The sequence below is a fragment of the Lepus europaeus genome, chromosome 5, assembly GCF_033115175.1.
Source record: "Lepus europaeus isolate LE1 chromosome 5, mLepTim1.pri, whole genome shotgun sequence".
NCBI lineage: Eukaryota > Metazoa > Chordata > Mammalia > Lagomorpha > Leporidae > Lepus > Lepus europaeus.
In genome coordinates, this window is record NC_084831.1 from 54,563,237 (window position 1) to 54,585,585 (window position 22,349).

Below are 22,349 nucleotides of genomic sequence, written 5' to 3' on the forward strand. Positions count from 1 at the left end.
GTTTCCTTTCCTGTTCTCTGTCTTCTAAGTCTGATATTCTCTCTTCTGCTTCGCCCATTCTGTTTTTAAGGCTCTGTAATGTGTTTGTCATTTGATCTATTGAATTCTTCATTTCATTATGATTTCTCGTCACTATTACCGTTTCTTGTTCTACTAGTTGTTTCATTTCATTTTGATTCCTCCTTAATATTTCATTTTCACGAGAGAGATTTTCTATCTTGTCCATTAAGGATTTCTGTAGTTCAAGAATTTGTTTTTGAGAACTTCTTAATGTTCCTATCAATTTTTTGAGATCTGCTTCTTGCATTTCTTCGATCTCATCATCTTCATAATCTTGCATTGGGGTGTCTTTTTCATTTGGGGGCGTCATAGTGTCTTCCTTGTTCTTGTTACCTCGGTTTTTGCGTTTGTTGTTTGGCATGTTGGAGATATTTGGTTTCTTCACTGTGGTGTTTTTTCTTGTTACACTATGGCTCTATATTAAGTGGACTGTCTGCTTTCGATGGAGCCTTAGAGGCTTGAGATGAGTGTGGACTGTGAGCTGTGTTTGGTTCCTCAGGGTTGAGGGTGTGTCAAAGATGACACTCCCAGGTTAGGTGTGGTAAATCTCTTTCTTTCTTTTTTTGATTCAAAAGGGAAATAATTCCACACAGCTGAACGTAATTGGAGGCAGTTAGCAGGCAAATGATATACAGACAGGAGCCAGAGATTGGAAGCTCTTTCCCAAGGACCACACAGGGAATCTGTGCTGCCCTCAGTATGGGCTCCAATTCTCCTGCAGTCTCCCACTGGGTTGCCAAGTTAGATGCTAATCTCCTGTTATTTCACCCCTCCCCCCAGAGTCAGGTGTTTCTGCTAGGCTCAGGGCCGGTGCAGACCTGAGGTCGCCCTGCTTATGACGTATGTCCAAAATGGCGCCTGCTCTTTGTCTTGCTCGCCTTTGAGGGGTGAGTGGAGGGAGAGAAATTCGTGTACGTATCGGTCACTTTTTTTTTTTTTCCCTCTCTCTCTTCTAGTTAGCCTGGTGAACTTTTCCCCACGGAGTTTCAAGCCTTGTTCCCTCTAGTCTCCTCTTTCCGCTTGCCCGCTGGTGTCTCGGGCTATGGAGGTTCGGCTCACCTCGCGTTCCAGCGCTGGTGCGTTGAGTCTGCCGCTGGTGTCCCGAACTTGGGCTCCCACGCTCTCCACGCAGGTCCACTGTGAATCTCTAGTTCCAGAAGAGTTTCCTCTGCTGTTTCTTCCCCTACTCTTCCTTGACCCTGCAGTATCTCCACTTTTATTAACCTGTCTCGACCCCCGGACTAATAGTGTGCTCCCTTCCTATTCCGCCATCTTGCCGCTCTCCCCTGTAAATGACTTTGAATAGCAATAGTAACAGTTAACATTGAGCCTTTGTAATGTGCCAAGCAATATTCTAGGTAATTTACATATATTAACCCTTTGAGTTATCACAGTAATCTTGGAGGATGAGGAGGAACTTGGTAGATAAAACAGGTGAATGGAGCAATATGATGAAAGCAGTAGCTGAGATATTAGAGATCACATTTAGGAAATAGAGGGATGTTAAGTTTAGTTGTGGGAGGTAGTTCAGAACAAGGAGCAAATTATGGAAGAGAATCTTAAATGCTATTCTAGCTAGGTCGTATTTTAAACAGGCAACAGTATGGTGAGGAATATGAGCTTTGAGGTCAGGCATATCTGGGTTTAAATTTTGGCTTTTGTTTTTTTTTGACTTTTTAGTTGTTATTTTAAACAAGTTATGCTATCTCCCCAAGTATTAATGATACTTGTATCATAGGTTTTAGTTATGTGTCTGATACATATAAGCGTTCTAAATAATAATGGTAGAACAATTTTGGGAAAAAGCTTTTAGATTCCTTTTAGGCATGGCATTATATATTTTTTGAAAACTTATAATAGGTTCTTAGGGTTCCTCAATTCAAGAGATGAAATGTAATTGATGCAAAGACTACAAATGAGACAAATAGAATATTCTTCTCTTCTGGACCTGGAGTAGGGAGTTAAAGGAAGGAGAAAGGTATAGGAGGAAGGAAGAAGGGAGGGAGAGCCAGAATGGTAGTGGGAAGCAGAATATACCTTGAGAATTTCCTAGTAACATCCCCTAAACTTCACTAAATTTAGCTGTGATCAAGAAATGCTTAAGAGGAATTCTTTTGGAAAAGGATGAAATTTGGCATTTGGAGCAAAAAAGAACACGTATCATTGCAGGATCTAGAAGTAAAAACAACCATGAATGCTGAAGCTGTTAACTAGCAGAAATCTTAGGGCCAGCACTAGACTTCTATGTGTCACATAATTTTTGGTTTAAGCAGATTTACTAACATTTGTAAGAGTTGGGGTTTGTGGTGTCTTAAATACAATGATGATTATTACCCCTCCCACCTTATTTTAAAGTCTTATTTGAGAGACACAGAGAGTTCGTTCAATTACTGGTTCTCTCCTCAAATACCCATAGCAGCCAGTGCTGGAGCAGGCTGAAGGCAGGAGCCTGGAATTAATTCTGGGTCTCCCATGTGGGTAGCAGGGACCCAAGTACTTGAGCCATCACCTGCTGCCTCCTGGAGTCTGCATTGCCAGAAGCTGGAGTCTGGAGCAGAGTCAAGACTCAAATTGAGGCATTGCAGTACAGGATGTGAGTGTCTCAACCTGTGTCTTAATCACTAGACTAAACACCCGCTCCATGTGTCTGCTTTAATGGTAGTACTATGCTGTTTTGGTTACTGTAGCTTTTTAGTATGTTTTAATGTCAGATATTTTAATGCTTCCAGGTTTTTTTTTTTTTTTTTTTTTTGACAGGCAGAGTGGACAGTGAGAGAGAGAGAGACAGACAGAGAGAAAGGTCTTCCTTTTTTGCCGTTGGTTCACCCTCCAATGGCCGCCGCGGCCAGTGCACTGCGGCCGGCGCACCGCGCTGATCCGAAGCCAAGAGCCAGGTGCTTCTCCTGGTCTCCCATGCGGGTGCAGGACCCAAGGACTTGGGCCATCCTCCACTGCACTCCCGGGCCATAGCAGAGAGCTGGCCAGGAAGAGGGGTAACCGGGACACAATCCGGCACCCCGACCAGGACTAGAACCCGGTGTGCCAGCGCCGCAAGGCGGAGGATTAGCCTATTAAGCTGCGGCACCGGCTCCAGTTTGTTCTTCTTTGCTCAGAATTGCTTTGGCTATTTGGGGTCTTTTGTGGTTCCATACAAATTTTAGGAGTGCTTTTATATATTTTCTAAAAAATATTTTTACTTGAAAGGCAGAGTTACAGAGAGGCAGAGGCAGAGGCAGAGAGAGAGAGAGAGAGAGAGAGAGAGAGAGGTCTTCCATCCGCTGGTTCACTCCCCAGAAGGCTGCAATGGCCAGAGCTATGCCTATTTGAAGCCAGGAGCCAGGAGCTTCTTCTGGGTTTCTCATGCAGGTGCAGGGACCCAAAAACTTCGATCATCTTGACTGTTTTCCCAGGCCATGGTAGAGAGCGGGATTGGAAGTGGAGCATCCGGGGCTCGAACCAGTGCCCATATGGGATGGTGACACTGCAGGCGATGGCTTTACTTGCTACACCACAGCCCGGACCCCTATATTTCTTTGATAAATGTCATAAGTTTTTGATAAGAATTGTATTGAATCTATAGATCACTTTGACTGTTGTGGATATTTTAACAATATCAGCTCTTTCAATCCATGAACTTGGGTTGTCTTCCCATTGTTTTGTATCTTTTTCAATTCCTTTCATCAATTTTCATTGTAGGGATCATTCATTTCCTTGGCTAAAATATTATAAGGTATTTTTTTTCCCCTAGCTATTGTGAATGGGAATTACTTCTTGATTTCTTTCTCAGCACTTTTATTTTTGGTGTATAAAAAGCTATTGATTTTGGGGGGCTGGCACTGTGGTGCAGTAGGTTAATCCTATCCCATATGGGTACAGTTCAGTTCCTGGCTTTCTGCTTTGGCTTGGGAAAACAGTGGAGGGTGGCCCAAGTCCTTGGGCCCCTGCACCCATGTGGGAGACCTGGAGGAGGTCTCCTGGCTCCTGGCTTTGGATTGGTGCAGCTCAGCCGTTGTGGTCGTCTGGGGAGTGAACCAGTGGATGGAAGACCTCTCTTCCTCTGCCTCTCTGTAACTCTGCTTTTCAAATAAATAAATAAATCTTTAAAAAAATAGCTATTGATTTTTATATGTTGATTTTTGTGTCTTGCAGCCATACTAAATGTGTTTTGTAACACATTTTGTAACAGCATTTTTTTGTTTTTGTTTTTTGGTGAAGGCTTTATGTTTATATAAAATCATGTTATCTGCAAAAAGGAATAATTTGACCTCCTCTTTTTCTGTTTGTATGCCCTTCATTTTTTTTCTCTTGCCCTATTGCTCTGGCTAAGAGTTTCAAAGTTGTATTGAATAAGAGTGATGAAAGCATCTTTTTCTTGTTCCTGATCTTGGAGGTAATGATTTCAACTTTTCCCCTATTCAATTTGATGGAGGCTGTTGGTTTTGTTATAAATTGCCTTCACTGTGTTGAGGTACATTCCTTATAAACCTAATATTTTAGGGCTTTTTATCATGAAGTGATACTGACCTTTATCAAATGCTTTCTGTACATCTGTTTGATAATATATGTTTTTTTTATTAAACTTTTATTTAATGAATATAAGTTTCCAAAGTACACCTCATGGGTTACAATGGCTTCCCCCTCCCAAAACTTCCCTCCCACCCACAACCCTCCCCTTTCCCGCTCCCTCTCCCCTTCCAATCACATCATGATTCATTTTCAATTCTCTTTATATACAAAAGATCAGTTTAGTATAAATTAGGTAACAATTTCAACAGTTTGCCCCCATATAGCAACACAAAGTGAGAAAAAAAATACTGTTGGAGTACTAGTTATAGCATTAAATAAGAGTGTACAGCACATTAAAGGCAGAGATCTTACATAATATTTTTTTAAAAATTAATTAATTTTCTATGCCATTTCCAATTTAGCACCAGTTTTTTTTTTTTTTCCATTTCCAATTATCTTTATATACAGGAGATCGATTCAGTATATAATTAGTAAAGATCTCATCAGTTTGTACCCACGCAGAAACACAAAGTGTAAAAATACTGTATCAGTACTAGTTATAGCATCACTGCACATTAGACCACACATTAAGGACAGATCCCACATGGGATGTGAGTACACAGTGACTCCTGTTACTGACTTAACAATTTGACACTCCTGTTCATGGCGTCAGTAATCTCCCTAGGCTCTAGTCATGAGTTGCCAGGGCTATGGAAGCCTTTAGGGTTCGCTGACTTTGATCTTATTCCGATAGGGTCACAGTCAAAGTGGAAGTTCTCTCCTCCCTTCAGAGAAAGGTACCTCCTTCTTTGATGGCCCCGTTCTTTCCACTGGGATCTCACTAACAGAGATCTTTCATTTAGGTCTTCTTCTTTTTTACACAGCAGACTCATAGAATGGCAGATGTCCTAAACAACACTCTGGCCTCAGAATCAGCCCTTAAGGCATTCGGATCTGGCTGAAGAGCCCATGAGAGCATTGTAGGCATGGAAAGCCAAGATACCATGGATAATATATGTTTTTAAAAAGTTTTATTTATTTGAAAGGCAAAATGATAATGAGAGAGAAAATTAGAAAGACAAAGACCTTCCATCCACTGGTTCATGCCCTAAATCCCTGAAATAGTTAGGGCGAGGTCAGGCCAAAGCCAAGAGCTAGGCGTTCCATCCAGATTTCCCACATGGGTAATGGGAACCCAAGTACTTTGGCTATCACCTGCTGCCTCCCAGGTGGTATTACCAGGATGCTGGATCAGAAGAGGAGGCACAACTTGATCACAGGTACTATAATATGGGGTGCAGGGCTTCTAAGTGTGGCTTAACCCATTGCACTGCAATGCTGCCATAATACAGTTTTTATCCCTTTTTTTGGTTGATGTGATATATTATATTATTTATTTGTGTGTGCTGAATCATTATCCTTACATTTTTGAGACAAACCCTACTTGATCATGGTGTATAATCTTCTTAATTTGCTGTTTTCTTTTTCTAATGTATCCTTGTCTGGTTTTGAATTGGGTGATATTGACTTTGTAGATTAAGTTTGGAAGGGGTTCCTCCCTTTCAGTACTTTGGAATAGCTTGAGAAGAATTGGTAATGGTTTTTTTAAATTAAAGTTTTGATTAATTTAATTTTGATTTTAAAGTAAAAAACACATTATTTACTTGAAAGATGGGGATGGAAATCTTCCATCCACTGATTCACTCCCTAAATGTTCACAGCCAGGACTGGCAGAAAACTTGTTGTAAAACTCCTATGTGGGTGGCATTGCCCACTTGAACCTTCACTGTTGCCTCTAAGGGTGTACATTAGCAGGAAGCTGGAATCAGAAGAATGGTGGAGACTCAAATCCAGGCACTCTGCTATGAAATGGGGACATTGTTAGGAGACTTTTTATTATTGATTCAGTCTTATTTGATCTATCCAGGTTTTGTAGTTCTCATGGTTCAATTTTGATAGGTTAAATGTCTTTAGAAATTTATCAGGTTCTAGAATTTCTTTTTTTTTAAATATTTATTTATTTATTTGAAAGTCAGAGTTACACAGAGAAAGAACGAGAGGCAGAGAGAGAGAGAGAGAGAGGTCTTCCATCTGCTGGTTCACTCCCCAGATGGCTGCAATGGCCAGAGCTGTGCCGATCTGAAGCCAGGAGCCAGCAGCTTCTTCTGGGTCTTCCATGAAGGTGCAGGGGCCCAAGGACTTGGGCCATCTTGTACTGCTTTCCCAGGCCATAGCAGAGAGCTGGATCGGAAGTGGAGCAGCTGGGACTCGAACCAGTGCCCATAGGGTATGCCGGCCCTGGTCATGGTGGCTTTACCCACTATGCCACAGCACTGGCCCCAGGATTTCTAATTTGTTGGTTATATAGTTGTGCATAATGGACCTCATATCTTTTTTTGTGTGTGTGTGTGTTTCTTTTTAAGATTTATTTATTGATTTAAAGGAAGAGTTACAGAGAGAGAGGGAGATACAGAGAGGGAAGGAGGGGGAGAGAGAGAGGGAGAGAGAGTTAGGAGGAGAGAGAAAGAGAGAGAGAGAGAAGATACATACACCCCATCCATTTGTTTTTTTCCCAAAATGGCCGCAATGGTAAGGGCTGGGTCTGGCTGAAGTCAGGAGACAAAAGCGTCATTTGGGTCTCCCACGGGGGTGCAGGAGTCAAAGCACTTGGGCCATTCTCTGCTGCTTTCCCAGGTCATTAGCAGGGAACTGGATTGGAAATGGAATAGCTTGGACACAAAACGGCACCATGCCTGTGTCACAGGTGGTTGTTTAACCTGTTACGCAACAATGCTAGCCCTGTGCATTTTTTTTAATTTTTAATTTTTTTAAGATTTATCTATTTATTTGAAAGGTGGAGTTACAGAGAGGCAGAGGCAGAGAGAGAGACAGACCTTCCACTCGCTGGTTCACTCCCCAAATGGCTACAGCAGCCCGAGCTGGGCCGATCCAAAGCCAGGAGCCAGGAGCTTCCTCCGGGTCTCCCATGCCTGTGCAGGGGCCCAAGCACTTGGGCCATCTTCTACTGCTTTCCCAAGCCACAGCAGAGAACTGGATCAGAAGAGGAGCAGCCAGGTCTCAAACTGGCACCCCTATAGGATGCAGATGGCAGCTTTACCTGCTACACCACAGCGCCAGCTCACGTGCATTTATTTTTGAAGGCTATTTCTTCTGCATCACTGATTTTGAACAGTTTGATTATGATGTTCCTTTGTGTACTTTTCTTGTTTTTTATGTTTTTATTGTGCTTCTTTGGTCCTTTTGTCTTCAAACATTTTTTTCTTTCCTTTTTACACATTTATTAGCTTACATGAAATTATCTCAAAGCTCACTAATTCTCTCCCTTTTTAAAAAAGATTTATTTATTTATTTGAAAATCAGTTTCACAGAGAGAGGAGGAACACACACACACACACACAGAGAGAGAGAGAGAGAGAGAGAGAGAGAGAGAATCTTCCATCTGCTGGTTCACTCCCCAGCTGGCCAAAATGGCCAGATCTGTGCTGATTGGAAGCCAGGAGCCAGTAGCTTCTTTTGGGTCTCCCATGTTGGGCCAGGGATCCCAAGGACCTGGGCCATCTTTTACTGCTTTCCCAGGCCAAGCAGAGAGCTGGATCGGAAGTGGAGCAGCCAGGACTCGAACCAGCACCCATATGAGATGCCGGCACTGCAGGCAGTGGCTTTACCCGCTATGCCACAGTGCCAGCCCCACAATTCTCTTTTAAATAAAGTTGCTCTTTCTTTTTTACTTAAAAAATTGGTTATTTTAATTTTATTTGAAAAGCAGAGAGACAGAAGCAGAGTGCAAGACCCAGAGCATCCGTAAATGGATTTATGTTTCACTCCCCAAAAGCCTGCCATAGCCAAGGCTGGGCCAGGCTGAAGTCAGGAGCTTGTAATTCCATCTGGGTCTCCTATGTGGGTGGCAGGGACACAAGCACTTGGCCCATCATCTGCTGCCTCACAGGATATGCATAGCAGGTGGCTGGATTGGAAGCAGAGTAACTGAACCAGACACTCAACATGAGATGCAGGCATTCCAATGACTATGTAACCCTGTGCCAAATGCTCGCCCACAAATTGAGCATATTTTCTTGTGCAATATTTTTACTTGTCCATTTAAAAAAATATTTATTTTCTTGAAAGTCAGAGTTACAGGGTGAGAGGGAGAAACATAGATCTTCCATCTCAGATGGCCACAACGGCCAAACCCAGGAGCCAGGGGCTTCTTCCAGGTCTCCCATGTAGGTACGGGGATCCAGTTACTTGGACCATCTCCCACCGCCTTCCCAGGCACATTAGCAGGGAGCTGGATCAGAAGGAGCAGCCGGGACTCAAACCTGCGCCCGATGCAGGGGTTGCAGGAGGCAGCCTTACCCACTATGCCATAACTCTGTCCCCTAATTGTTCATTTTTATAAGTCTTCATTGGATCATCTGTAAATCCTTTTTTGGATATTTATAGGAAATGGCTTCATCTACTCCATTAGTTGCATTTTTCACATACTTAATGGTATCTTTGTAAGAACGTAGTTCTTAATATACTTAACTTTTTAGAAATTCATTAAATTATTATCACTTTTATGTTCTGTTTAAGAAATCTTTGTTTACTTCAAGATGTGCAGATTTTCTCTTCAAAATTTTGAAGGTCATTTTCATTACTACTTTTTTTTGTCTTGTTGTTTTTAAGATCTGTTCTTTTTGTGTGTGTGTGTGTGTGTGTGGATTTCATTTTATTCTGCTTAGAATTCATGTCCTTTTTAAAATCTGGGAAATGCTGGCCCCTTTTAATTATAGTTGTTCCCTATTTTTTCTTTTCTCTTTTTCCGCATCTCTGTTAAATCTTTCTGTTAGAACTTCTCCATGTCTCTGAATTTGTTTGTTTTTTCATATTTTCTATTACTTTGTCTCTGCACTATGTTCTTGGTAATTTCTTTCTTTCTTCTGGTTCCCTAATTGTATCCTGAGTTGTGTGTCATTTGCTGTTTAATTGTACACCGAGTTTCTGTCTTCTGTTATTTTTCATTTCCAGAAGTTCTGTTTGGTAGACTTTCATATGTGCCTGGCCTGTTTTCTGTTATTTGTTTAGCTTTCAATTATTCCCTTTTTAAAAAAAGGCACGCAAAGCTTATTTTATCCCATATTTAATAAGTAAAGGAGCTGTGTTCTTTGAGGGTTTGTTTTGCAATTTGGTTTTATCCTGATTATTTTTTGTAGTAGTTTGTTTCATTGTGGTTTTTTGACTGTGAAAATCAACCTTGACTGAGACATCAATATTACTAGCTGTTCTGTTCTATTTCTGTTATCAGCTTTCTTTCCCATTCTCTGTAGAGGTTTCTTAGAGTTTTCCCCATTTCCCATAAAACTTTGATCTTATATCTCTCCATCATAAAAAACAAAAAGCAGAAAAACAGAACAAGAACCTACCTCCTTTTGTTCCATTTATCTTATATTCACCTAACGATATATACGCAATAAACAGTAGGGGCTGAACTGCTTGGTGCTGAAGATACAGAGGTACAGGAAATAATTCTGTTCTTTTCCCTTTGGAGCATGTGATACCTGGAATGGAGGAAATATGGGTTAAACATTATGGATATAATTAATTAAGACTGTGACAAAGTAAAGTCAGTTGGAGAGTAGAATAGTGGGGACAGTATTATAGTATTACTATAGGCTAAAGGACAACAGAATTCAGATAGTACTAGCAGTATTCCAATAATACTTATAGTAAATATTAAGAGGTTACATCTTAAGATGATAAGGAATTAATTATTTTTCCAAAGTAGGAGATTAGGAACTGTATGTTTGTTAAGCCACAGGAGGGGATACGAATTATGTAATATTGTATTAATTTTAAAACAAATTTAAATGTCTAAAGTGGAAAATCTGGACCTATTTTTAGTGCTATGTTCAATATAGGTACTTTTCTGTAATTAGCTTCAAATTTTTCATAATATTGAGAGAAAGAAATTGATAAAGGGGATTTATGATTGATTTGTATGTTATCAATACTATGTACAGCAACTTGGTTCCATTAAGCTGAGTACATGTATCCAAAGTTAGAGTGACTATAATTTTTTTCAGAATGAGGGCTTTAGAAGGGATGGTAGTAGGGAGGATGAGGAATAAAAGCAGAGTGAAACTTTTTTAGCTTTAACATTCTGCAGAACAGCCTTGGAAATTGACATCCTTAGAACTGAAAGTTGTAGGCAGGTTTATTATTTACTTACCCAAACCAACCAGCATTTATTGGGATCTACTTGGACTAAAGGTTGTAAAGATGACTAACATTTTCTTGAGAGTAATCAAGGAATGAGAGTTCATTCTGAGCACTAGTGTGTTATAAATTATTGGACAATGATGGCCTTAGCTTTTACATAAAATTTGTATTAGAGATGATATATTCGGAAAAGCCTCAAAAATGGTATAAATGGTTAGCAAGAATTTTTTAAAAATTGTATTTGAGCAGAAAAGGGTAGCTATATTTTAAGAATTTTATATCCTTACTTTTTAGTTGTTACCTTTGGTTTTGTAATTTGAGTAATATTTATAACAGTATGTACATTTTATTTAATGTGAAGAACTAGCTTATATGATTATACATGTTGACCAATATGGTATTTTTATTTGCAAATTAACTTCAGAGAGCTTTAATATGTATATCCTGAGCTAAGTGAAGTAAAAAGAAATTTTATATTATTCTCTCATAAAGGGGCAGATTATATATTAATAATTATTGTTATTATTAACAATAATACTACTGGTAATACTTTATATTAGTTACTTCTACAGTGTTCAAAACACTTCAGCTTTCATTCTCAGCTGATTTTCATAACAGCCTGACAGGATAAAATTTATCTTCCTTTTACAAATCAGAAAAGACTAGCAAGATTGTCATATTCAGTACTTCAATACTATCTCAAGATATTTTATGGTGAAATATTATAATATCAGTATCTCCTTATCTTTAGACTATAATTTGTATTTTTAATTTGTAGATGAAAATAGAATGTTACCTGCAAGATCAGGATGTACAATAGAAGATCATGTAATTGCAGGAAATGTAGAAGAATTTCGTAAAGATTTCATTTCTAGAATATGGTTGACCTACAGAGAAGAATTTCCTCAAATAGAAGGCTCAGCTTTGACAACTGACTGTGGTTGGGGCTGTACATTGAGAACTGGACAGATGTTGTTGGCCCAAGGACTTATACTACACTTTCTTGGTAGAGGTAAATTACATCTGTGTTGTTTAAACTCCATCTTGTCTATTGCATAAAATTCCATGATATTAATTTATTGACTCTCAGATATTTTCTGAAGTTGTAACTAATCTGGCATATTACAGTTTTATTGAACTGAGTGGCCAAATATGACTTTCATTATTCCCTTTTAAAAATACATTGTAAATATACCTTTTTTTTTTAGAAAAAGATTTATTTATTTGTTTGAAAGGCAGAGTTACAGAGAGGTAGGGACAGAGAAAGAGAGAGAGGTCTTCCATCCGCTGGTTCACTCGCCAAATGGCTGCAACGGCCGGAGCGTCCTCCAGGTTGCCCATGTGGGTGCAGGGACCCAAGGACTTGGGCCATCTTCTGCTGCTTTCTCAGGCCATTGCAGAGAACTGGATTGGAAGTGGAGCAGCCAGGACTCGAACCAGTGCCCAAATGAGATGCTGGCACTGCAGATGATGGTTTTACCTGCATATGCCACAGCACCGACCCCTAAATATACCTTTTATTTTTCATCATCACCATGAAATTTAGTTCAAATTTTAGTAACCTTTAGATTTTTTTGGGGCATTACTTTCCCTTTTAGTTGATCTCTGGATTATATTCAGTGAGTCCTGGGCAAGTGAATAGTTGTGATTTTGGTGAGATAGTTTATAATTTTTATTTGTTTTCATTTGATTTGAAAGAGAGAGAGAGAGAGAGACAAACATGGAGAGATCTTTTATTTACTGGTTCACTCCCCAAGTGCCTGTAACAACCAGGTTGAAGCCAGTAGTGTAGAACTTATTTTAAGTCTTGCATGTGAGTAGCAGGGATTTAGCTACCTGAGCCATCATCCACTGCTTCCTAAAGTGGGCACCACAGGAAGCTGGAATCTGAAGTAGAACTGGGCTTTAAACCTAGGTATTCTGATACAGGATGTCGGTGTCTCAAGTAGCATCCTAACCACTGCATCAAATGTCCACCCTGTTTATGTTTTTAAAGCCTTAAGAGTTTAAGAGTTAATAACCAGAATTAAGGTTTCTTTCTTTTTCCCTACATACTGATAATTCTTTAAAATTATTTTTATAAATATGACTATAATTATTTACATTCAATTGATTATATTCTTTTAAATCCTCAAAAATTTCATTGACATCTAACATATATAACCAGAATTAAGGTTTCTTTCTTTTTCCCTACATACTGATAATTCTTTAAAATTATTTTTATAAATATGACTATAATTATTTACATTCAATTGATTATATTCTTTTAAATCCTCAAAAATTTCATTGACATCTAACATATACATATATATATATTTCCTAATGTAACATCTTCTATTAGTCAATTTTTTTTTAAATGTTTTATTTGTTGACTAAATATTTTTTTTTTTTGACAGGCAGAGTGGACAGTAGAGGGAGACAGAGAGAAAGGTCTTCCTTTTTGCCGTTGGTTCACCCTCCAATGGCCGCCACGGTAGGCGCCCTACGGCTGGCGCACGGCGCTGATCCGATGGCAGGAGCCAGGTGCTTCTCCTGGTCTCCCATGGGGTGCAGGGCCCAAGCACTTGGGCCATCCTCCACTGCACTCCCTGGCCACAGCAGAGAGCTGGCCTGGAAGAGGGGCAACTGGGACAGGATCGGTGCCCCAACCGGGACTAGAACCCGGTGTGCCGGCACCGCAAGGCGGAGGATTAGCCTACTGAGCCATGGCACCGGCCTATTAGTCAATTTTTATAATGTGAACATTTGTCAGGAGATTTTAGTGTACTGTTTTAAGCTGTAATATCTAATTACTACTGAATATTAGCATCTTTTAAAAAAGTGTTAGGCAATATTCTTACAATGCATGACAAATATTTAGTAGGCTTCCATAGAAATTACTTAGAATGTTTTTTTTAGAGTGGTGTGAATAGTACAAGGAAAAGGAATATTTTTAAAAAGATTTGGCTGGCGCCGTGGCTTAACAGGCTAATCCCCCGCCTTGCTGTGCCAGCACACCGGGTTCTAGTCCCGGTTGGGGCGCCGGATTCTATCCCGGTTGCCCCTCTTCCAAGCCAGCTCTCTGCTATGGCCCGGGAAGGCAGTGGAGGATGGCCCAAGTGCTTGGGCCCTGCACTCCATGGGAGACCAGGAGAAGCACCTGGCTCCAAGCTTCGGACCAGCGCGATGCGCCAGCCGCAGCGGCCATTGGAGGGTGAACCAACGGCAAAAAGAAAGACCTTTTTCTCTGTCTCTCTTTCTCACTATCCACTCTGCCTGTCAAAAAAAAAAAAAAGATTTATTTGTTTATTTGAAATGCAGAGTTATGACACAGAGTGAGGGAGGGAGAGAGAGAGAGAGAGAGAGAGAGAGAGATCTTCAGTCTGCTGGTTCACTTCCCAAATGACCATAATAATGGCTGGAGCTGGGCCGATCCAAAGCCAGGAGCCAGGGGCTTCTTTTGGGCCTCCCAAGTGGGCTCAGAGGCTTAAGCACTTCGGTCATATTCCATTGCTTTCTCAGGCATATTAGCAGGGAGCTGGATTGGAAGTGGAGCTGCCGGGACTCAAACCCACTCCCATATGGGATGCTGGCCCTGCAGGTGGTGGCTTTACCTGATATGCCACAGTGCCAGCCCCTGGAAAGGGAATTTTTAAACTGATTTTGTGGGTTACTTTATTTGTAGTTTTGTATAATCAAGGAGAATGATTGAATCATATAATATTCCTCACTAGGTCTTTGAATCTATGCTTTATTTTGTTAATTTAAAATTATGTATTTTTAATAACTTTTTATATAAAGTAACTATAATAACTTTTGTTATTAGAAGCAGTGATGTAATGCGTGTATTTGGTTTTTTTACTTTTGATCTTTCATGATTATATTAGCTATTCATTTGCTAGAGAATTGGTATTACTCCTTAAAAATATGTAGTTATTCTGAAAGAATATGTAGGAAAATGTAGTCTAAAAAATGTAAAATTTCTGTGGTCAAACTTATGCTTTAACATGTGATCAAAACATAATCCACTTTCCAAAGATATTTATTCACGTCATATATTGTTAGTAAATATCTTTGTCATGCCTTTGGATAGTCGAGATTAGGTGTCTGATAAGCAGTCTAGTTATGGAATAAAAAGATTTTTCAAACTCAACACTGTTACAGTAAAGCATATTACAGAATTCCCCTTGTCTACCTGAATTTACTATCTTTTCTTTTGTTTTTGATTTTTGTGTTTTCCCCTGATTATATAGATATTATCATTTTAGAAACTGAAAACTATGGAAAATTCCAGAGAATAACATAAGCAGTCAGATATAAAATATCAATGACTTATTTTTCTGATTGTATCATTTTTAAAGGAGCTTTTTTCTTTCAAAACATTATTTATTGGGGCTGTTGCCATGGCACAGTGGGTAAAGCTACCGCCTGCAGTGCCAGCATCTCATATGGGCACCTGTTCAAGACCTGGCTGCTCCTCTTCTGATCCAGCTCTCTGCTATGGCCTGGGAAAGCAGTACAAGATGGTCCAAGTGCTTGGGCCCCTGCATCTGCGTGGGAGACCCGTAAGAGGCTCCTGGCTTCTGGCTTTGGATCAGCCCAGCTCCAGCCATTGTGGCCATTTGGGCAGTGAACCATTGGATGGAAGACCTCTCTCTCTCTCTCTCTGCCTCTCTGTAACTGCCTTTCAAATGAATAAATCTTTTAAAAAATTTATTTATTTGAGAGAGAGTGAGAGAGTATGCTGCATGAGCATGCTCCTATCTGCTGTTTCACTCCCCAAAATGCCCCTGATGACCAGTACTATGTTGAGACTGAAGCTGGGAGTTGGGAACTCATTCCAGGTCTCCTATGTGGGTGTCAGGAACCCGGTTACATGAGCTGTCACTGCTGCCTCTCAGTGTCTGCACTAAAAGGAAGCTGGAGTCAGGAGACAGAAATGAGAATTGAACCCAAGCACTCTGATAAGGTGTTCAGGTATCTTAAGTACTAGACCAAATGTCTGCCTCTAAGCAGCTTTATTGGGATTTATTCTGTGTACCCTAAATTCATGCATTTAGTCAATAATTAATTAGTTCTTAGGATATTTATAGAGTTCTGAAACTATGACCCTACTCTAATTTTAGAACATTTTCATCATCCCCTAAAGAAACCTATAGCCATTAGTAGACATTCCAATACTTCTCCATACGCAATCATTATCTACTTTTCTCTCTGTGTATTTACATATTCCTGAGTTTACTATTTTAGTTTAGTGATCCATATAACTGTAAATTCTACCTACATATTTTAATAGATTTGTTAAAATCTAACTAGTTAAAAAATCTGAACACCTTGCTTTGGAACTACTGTAGCTTGGACCTGGCCTGATGCTTTGAACATTGAAAATTCAGACTCTGAATCGTGGACTTCCCACACCGTAAAAAAATTTACTGCATCATTTGAAGCCTCGCTTTCAGGGGAAAGAGAACTCAAAACTCCGACAATTTGTCTGAAGGAAACAATTGGGAAGTGTTCTGAGGATCACGAGACAGAAAATGAAATTTGTCATAGGAAAATCATCTCTTGGTTTGGTGACTCCCCCCTGGCAGCCTTTGGCTTACATCAACTAATAGAATATGGAAAGAAGTCTGGGAAGAAAGCTGGAGATTGGTATGGACCTGCTGTAGTTGCTCACATATTAAGGTACAACAATTGTTTTAAAACCTTTCATGTTTTACAAAGGTCCTCAAGCTCAGAGTTAGATTGCAATGCCTGTATATAATTGGAACTTTAAAAATGTAACTATGTTCATAAAAGAGCTCATATTTGCTAATGGGGAAAAAACACAGTGTATTGCAACACTAGTTACATTTAATTTATCTACTGAGCAATTTTTCTATTCTTGTTCTTAGGTTTAAATATCAAGGGTCTCATCAGATTAGCTTATGGAGATGTTCTAAAAAAGTGACATCTCTTTCAACCTTGGAATATGCGTAACATAGTTTGTTTTTTTTTTCTTAAATAGTTACCTGGGGCTGTAATGTACTAATAGTATAATGAAATGTCAAGAGCTAAAATTGATGTTTTCAGCATTTCTTTGCATACATCAGATTCCTGTGAATTGTAAATGTATGGGACTATTAATATTCTAATTATATAATAGAAAAAGTAAAGGGTCTTTGACATTCTGGGTGGTTAGAAAAAAATTGAAAATTTAATTTCACTATATCTTTTCACCTTTTCATACAATTTATTTGGATGTTAAGATTTTTTTTAAGAAAGTTTAATTTGTTGTGTGTCCCATTATTACTATAAACTGAATCGTTACTAGGTCATATAAGCATAGTGTGTTACAGTGAATTTACTCCATTTATAATCATATTTAAATTTAAAATTATTACAAAGCATTTTTCTGTATTAACGTATTTATCTTTTACAGGCTAGATGCTTATGGTTGAAGAGGCGTGTGCCTAATATTATTAATTAGATTGTGAATAGTGACAATTCCAGATTGTTGTGACATTTATTAAAAATAATTTTTAAAGCATAGTTTCTACCACTCCAGATCTGTTTTTTGTAAAGTGCAAATAGTAAATATTTTAGCTTTTAGGTCTGATAAGATTTCTGTTGCCCATTTTTCTTCTTTTTTTTCTTTCAATCCTATAAAACTGTCAAAAACATTCTTATCTTGCTGGTGGTACAAAAACTGGCTATAGGGGCATAGTTTTCCAATCTCTTTTTTATACTAACATAGGAACATATAATAGGGCATATAATAGGGCATTTTCAGTTAAAGAATTATAAAGACACAGTTAAATTTAAAAAATTGTATTTCCCCAATTTGCATATTTTCTTTTACAGATTGTTATTGTGTTTTTTTTTCACATCTTGTACACCATTGAGAACATTTAACTCACTGGTAAATATTTTTATTTCTTTTTCTTTTTTCAGACAGGCAGAGTTAGATAGTGAGAGAGAGAGAGACAGAGAGAAAGGTCTTCCTTCCGTTGGTTCACCCCTCAAATGGCCGCTATAGCCAGCGTGCTGCGCCAATCCGAAGCCAGGAGCCAGGTGCTTCCTCCTGGTCTCCCATGCGGGTGCAGGCCCAAGCACTTGTGCCTCCACTGCACTCCCGGGCCACAGCAGAGAGCTGGACTGGAAGAGGAGCAACTGGGACAGAATTCGGCGCCCCAACCGGGACTAGAACCTGGGGTGCTGGCGCCGCAGGCAGAGGATTAGCCAAGTGAGCCGCAGCGCCAGCCAGAAATATTTTTTAATTTGCAGTTTTACTTAGTATTCCAAGACTTGAAATTAAGAAATTCATATTTTCAAATTATATGTTTTTGAATGAAGAAAAAGATAGTCATGTTATTGTTTGAATAAAATTATAAATGTACCAGAGTACAAACATAGTAATTCACTTCTGTGAACAAATCTTGAAGCATGTTGTAATACCACTGGTTAGAAAATGCTTAATATAGCCAGTTGAGTGGTTGGAAGACATTCTTTTTTCAGGTGGGAGGAGGGTATGTCCTTATACCCCAACTTTTTTCACATATGATACAACTTAGTTTTAGTGTTCCTTTAGTACTTTAGTGTAATATTTGAGTTTGAAAAATTCAACTTAATTTCTAAAACTGTGCAGATGATAGTTTTTCCAGCAGATACTGTAGGTTAAGTAGGAAAGTCAGGTAAACGATGGTCTTTTTTTTTCTCTCATAAATGATATCCCTAGTTGCTACCTGGAAATGCTAATTAAGATTTTAAAGGATGACACTTGTTATTTTCTTAGAAAAGCGGTTGAAGAAGCAAGACACCCTGATTTACAAGGGATAACGGTTTATGTTGCACAGGATTGTACAGGTAATGGATGTAAATAATACTAATTTTTATCTGTTTTAGTTGTTTAAACTTTTCATATGTGTTTAGGTTATCCTCCCATTTATACTGTAAATGATTATGACAGTAGCATATTCCTTCATAGCACCTATATTTAGTAGGCACTTATTAAATATTTTTGATAGAGTATTCTATGAATTATTAAATACAATGTTAAAATAAACTCAAAATTTCATGATTTAAAATAACTACTTTAAAAGAGATAGATGGGAAAATTTAACATAGGTATATACTTGGGCAGCATGTGTAACAATTACCATCTCATTGGTGAATGTGTTTCAAAGAGAAGACAATCTTTAGTTTATCTTACGAAAACTGAGTATGTACTTTAGTAAATCATTTAATACCTAATGATGCAGCTGTTGTCCAGATATAAACATTAAAAAAAATGTGTTTGCGAGCCAGAGTCAGAGAAAGAGCTAGAGAGAGAGACAAATCTGCCATCTACTGGTTCACTCCCCAAATGCCTGCAACAGAAAGGGCCGGACTGGGGCAGAAGCTGGAAGTCAGGAATGCTCCCATGTCTCCCACGTGGATCACAGGAGATCACGTGGATCATTTACTTGAGCCATCACAGCTTCCTCCCAGAGTCTGCATTAATTGGAAGCTGGAATTAGGAGCTAGAACTGGTAGTTGAATCCAGGTTTACCTTTTTGGGATATGGCCATCTTTTTTTTGGGTAAAGATTTATTTATTATTTGAAAGAGTTACAGAGAGAGGAGGCAAGTCATAGAGAAACTGAGGGATCTTCCATCAGCTGGTTCACTCCCTGTTAACAGCCAGAGCAGGCTAAAGCCAGGAGTTTCTTCCAGGTCTCCCACATGGGTGGCAGGGGCCCAAGAACTTGAGCCATCCTCTGCTGCTTTTCCCGAGCCATTAACAGGGAGCTTGATAGGGAGTCGAACAGCTGGGACTTGAACTGGCACCCATACAGGACAGCAGCATCGCAGGCAGCAGCTTTATTCACTACACCAAAATGCCAGGCCCAGGATGTGGGCATCTTAATTGTTGGGCTAACTGCCTACTCCTGTTGTTCAGACTTTTGCTTTTTTGTTTATTTTGGGTTTTCTGATTGATGAACAATTTCTGTAGTAATTTGGAACTCTTGGGGATAAAATAGAGATTTTAATTTCCTAATAAAATAATAGTTCTTTCAATGAAAGAAGTTCTTTCAATGAAGCCACTTCATTCTGTTGTTTAATATTTTAGAAATACTGTTAAGAGAATGAAATATATTAATGTTTTAGAGATGTTAAATACATTTCAATCATGTTTAATATAAGAATATATACAAAGTGTTTAAGATTACCCTGATAACTGACTAGTATTTGTTGTGTGGAAAGAATGGTTACCAAATATAATTTAATTTTACCTTTAGGTAAGGTTAATTTCCTTTTAAAGAAAGATTGTTAGCCATAATTATAACCATATGAAAATGAAAGTTAAAAATTTTCAGATGAATGTATAGTTTTATAGGTACTGTATTGTTCAGGTAGGGAGACTTGCAAATAAAATGTGCTTTAAGAGTTCTGATTAAGCCTAAAGATGTGCTTAAGCAGTCATTAAGTAAATTTACTTTTTTATGCTTATATAGCTATCAGTCTCAGTCTTTCTTACATAGTTACTTAATTAAATGAACAATACAAAGTTCCTCATTATATAAGTAGTTTATGTAATTTGAAGTAATTCTTAAAATTGTTATACATGTTTAAGAATCCTAAAGGGAGAATTTTATAAGTGTAGTTTTGATATCTCAATTAGGATTTAGGGGAAGTCAGAATCTGTCAATGATTTTTTTTTCCCTCTTCTGTCTTCATTAGTGTTTTTAAAGGTTTCACATTCCATTTGTTTCACTCTTTTTTTATTTTATTTATATTTATTTATTTAGTTTTTGACAGGCAGAGTGGACAGTGAGAGAGAGAGAGAAAGGTCTTCCTTTTTCCGTTGGTTCACCCCACAACGGCCGCTGCGGCTGGTGCGCTGCGGCCGGCGCATCGCGCTGATCCGAAGCCAGGTGCCTCTCCTGGTCTCCTATGGGGTGCAGGGCCCAAGCACTTGGGCCATCCTCCACTGCACTCCCAGGCCACAGCAGAGAGCTGGCCTGGAAGAGGAGCGACCAGGACAGAATCCAGCACCCTGACCGGGACTAGAACCCGGTGTGCTGGCGCCGCAGGCAGAGGATTAGCCTATTGAGCTGCAGCCCCATTTGTTTCATTTGCATTCCTTTGTTTTTGCATCTATTTCCATGGCTTAAGACTGGGGCTGGCATTGTAGCAATGAGGGTTAAGCCACCACCTGCTACTCTGGCATCCATATGGATGCCGGTTCGAGTCCCGGCTGCTCCACTTCCGATCCAGCTCCTTGCTAATGTGCCTGGGAGAACAGCAGAGGGAGGCCCAATTGCTTGGATCCCTTCACCCACATGGGAGATCTGGAAGACCCTCCTGGCTCCTGACTCCTGGCTTTGGCCTGGCCCACACTGGCCATTGCAGCCTTTGGAGAGTGAACCAGCAGATGAAAGGTCTCTGTCTCTTCCTCTCTTTCTATAACTCTAACTTTGAAATAAATAAATAAATATGTAGTAAATAAATAAATAAATACTTAGGACTGTGACTATACACTAAGACTTTATTTTCCTTCAAATCTATTTATTTTTAAATTTTTATTTATTTTACTTGAGATGCAGAGAGAAAGAGACCTCCTGTCCACTGGTTCACTCCCTAAATGCCCAGGAGCCAGGAACTCCATCAAGGTCTTCTACATAGGAGGCAGGGACCTAAGTACTTGAGCTATCACCTGCTGCCTCCAGGATGCGCATTAACTAGAAGCTAGACTAGAGAATGGAGTTTGAATACTGGTGTCCCAACTGGCAGCTTAACCATTGTGCACTAAATGTCCACCCTTACACTAAGACTTTTTATTTTTTAAAAAATATTTTTTTTATTTGAGAGGCAGAGTTACAGACAGAGAGGGAGAGAAAAAGGTCTTTCATCCTCTGGTTCACTCCCCAAATGGCTGCAACAGCTGGAGCAGGGCCAATCTGAAGCCAGGAGCTTCTTCCAGGTCTCCCATGTGGGTACAGGGGCCCAAGCATTCCACTACTTTCCCAGGCCATGAGCAGAGAACTGGATTGGAAGAGAAGTAACTGGAACATGAACTGGTACCCAAAAGGGATAAAAGTGCTGCAGGTGGAGGCTTAGCCTACTACGTAGGCCACAGTGCGGCCCCTACACTAAGACTTTTAAAACTACATTTCTAGTTCTGCTTGTGAAGTAACTCATTTTCTATTGCCCTCCAAATGTCTATACCTAGGTGGTTTTGTGTTTTTTTTTGTTTTTGTTTTTTGTTTTTTTTTTTTTAGATTTATTTATTTACTTGAAAGTCAGAGTTACACAGAGAGAGGAGAGACAGAGAGAGAAGTCTTTCATCCATTGGTTCACTCCCTAATTGGCCACAGCAGCTGGAGCTGTGCCAATCCAAAGGCAGGAGCCAGGAGCTTCCTCTGGGTCTTCCCACGTGGGTGCAGGGGCAAGGACTTGGGCCATCTTCTACCTCTTTCCCAGGCCATAGCAGAGAGCTGGATCAAAAGTGGAGCAGCTGGGACTCGAACCAGCGTCCTTATGAGATGTCAGCACTGCAGGCAGCAGCTTTACCAGCTTAGCCACAGTGCCGGCCCCTCTATCTAGGTGTTTTAGTAGGAC

The 22,349-nt window shown here is 39.5% G+C and overlaps 1 protein-coding gene across 6 annotated transcripts in view; it reads left to right on the forward strand.

The window, feature by feature from the left end:
- The window catches only part of ATG4C (autophagy related 4C cysteine peptidase), a 109,717-nt gene that overhangs the window by 42,415 nt on the left and 44,953 nt on the right, over window positions 1–22,349 (forward strand). For all 6 annotated transcript variants that reach the window (XM_062191458.1, XM_062191457.1, XM_062191460.1 and 3 more), the window contains 3 exons: window positions 11,567–11,800; window positions 16,122–16,452; window positions 18,542–18,612. In XM_062191458.1, the coding sequence (XP_062047442.1) occupies window positions 11,567–11,800; window positions 16,122–16,452; window positions 18,542–18,612 (636 nt within the window). The remainder of the gene's footprint in view (window positions 1–11,566; window positions 11,801–16,121; window positions 16,453–18,541; window positions 18,613–22,349) is intronic.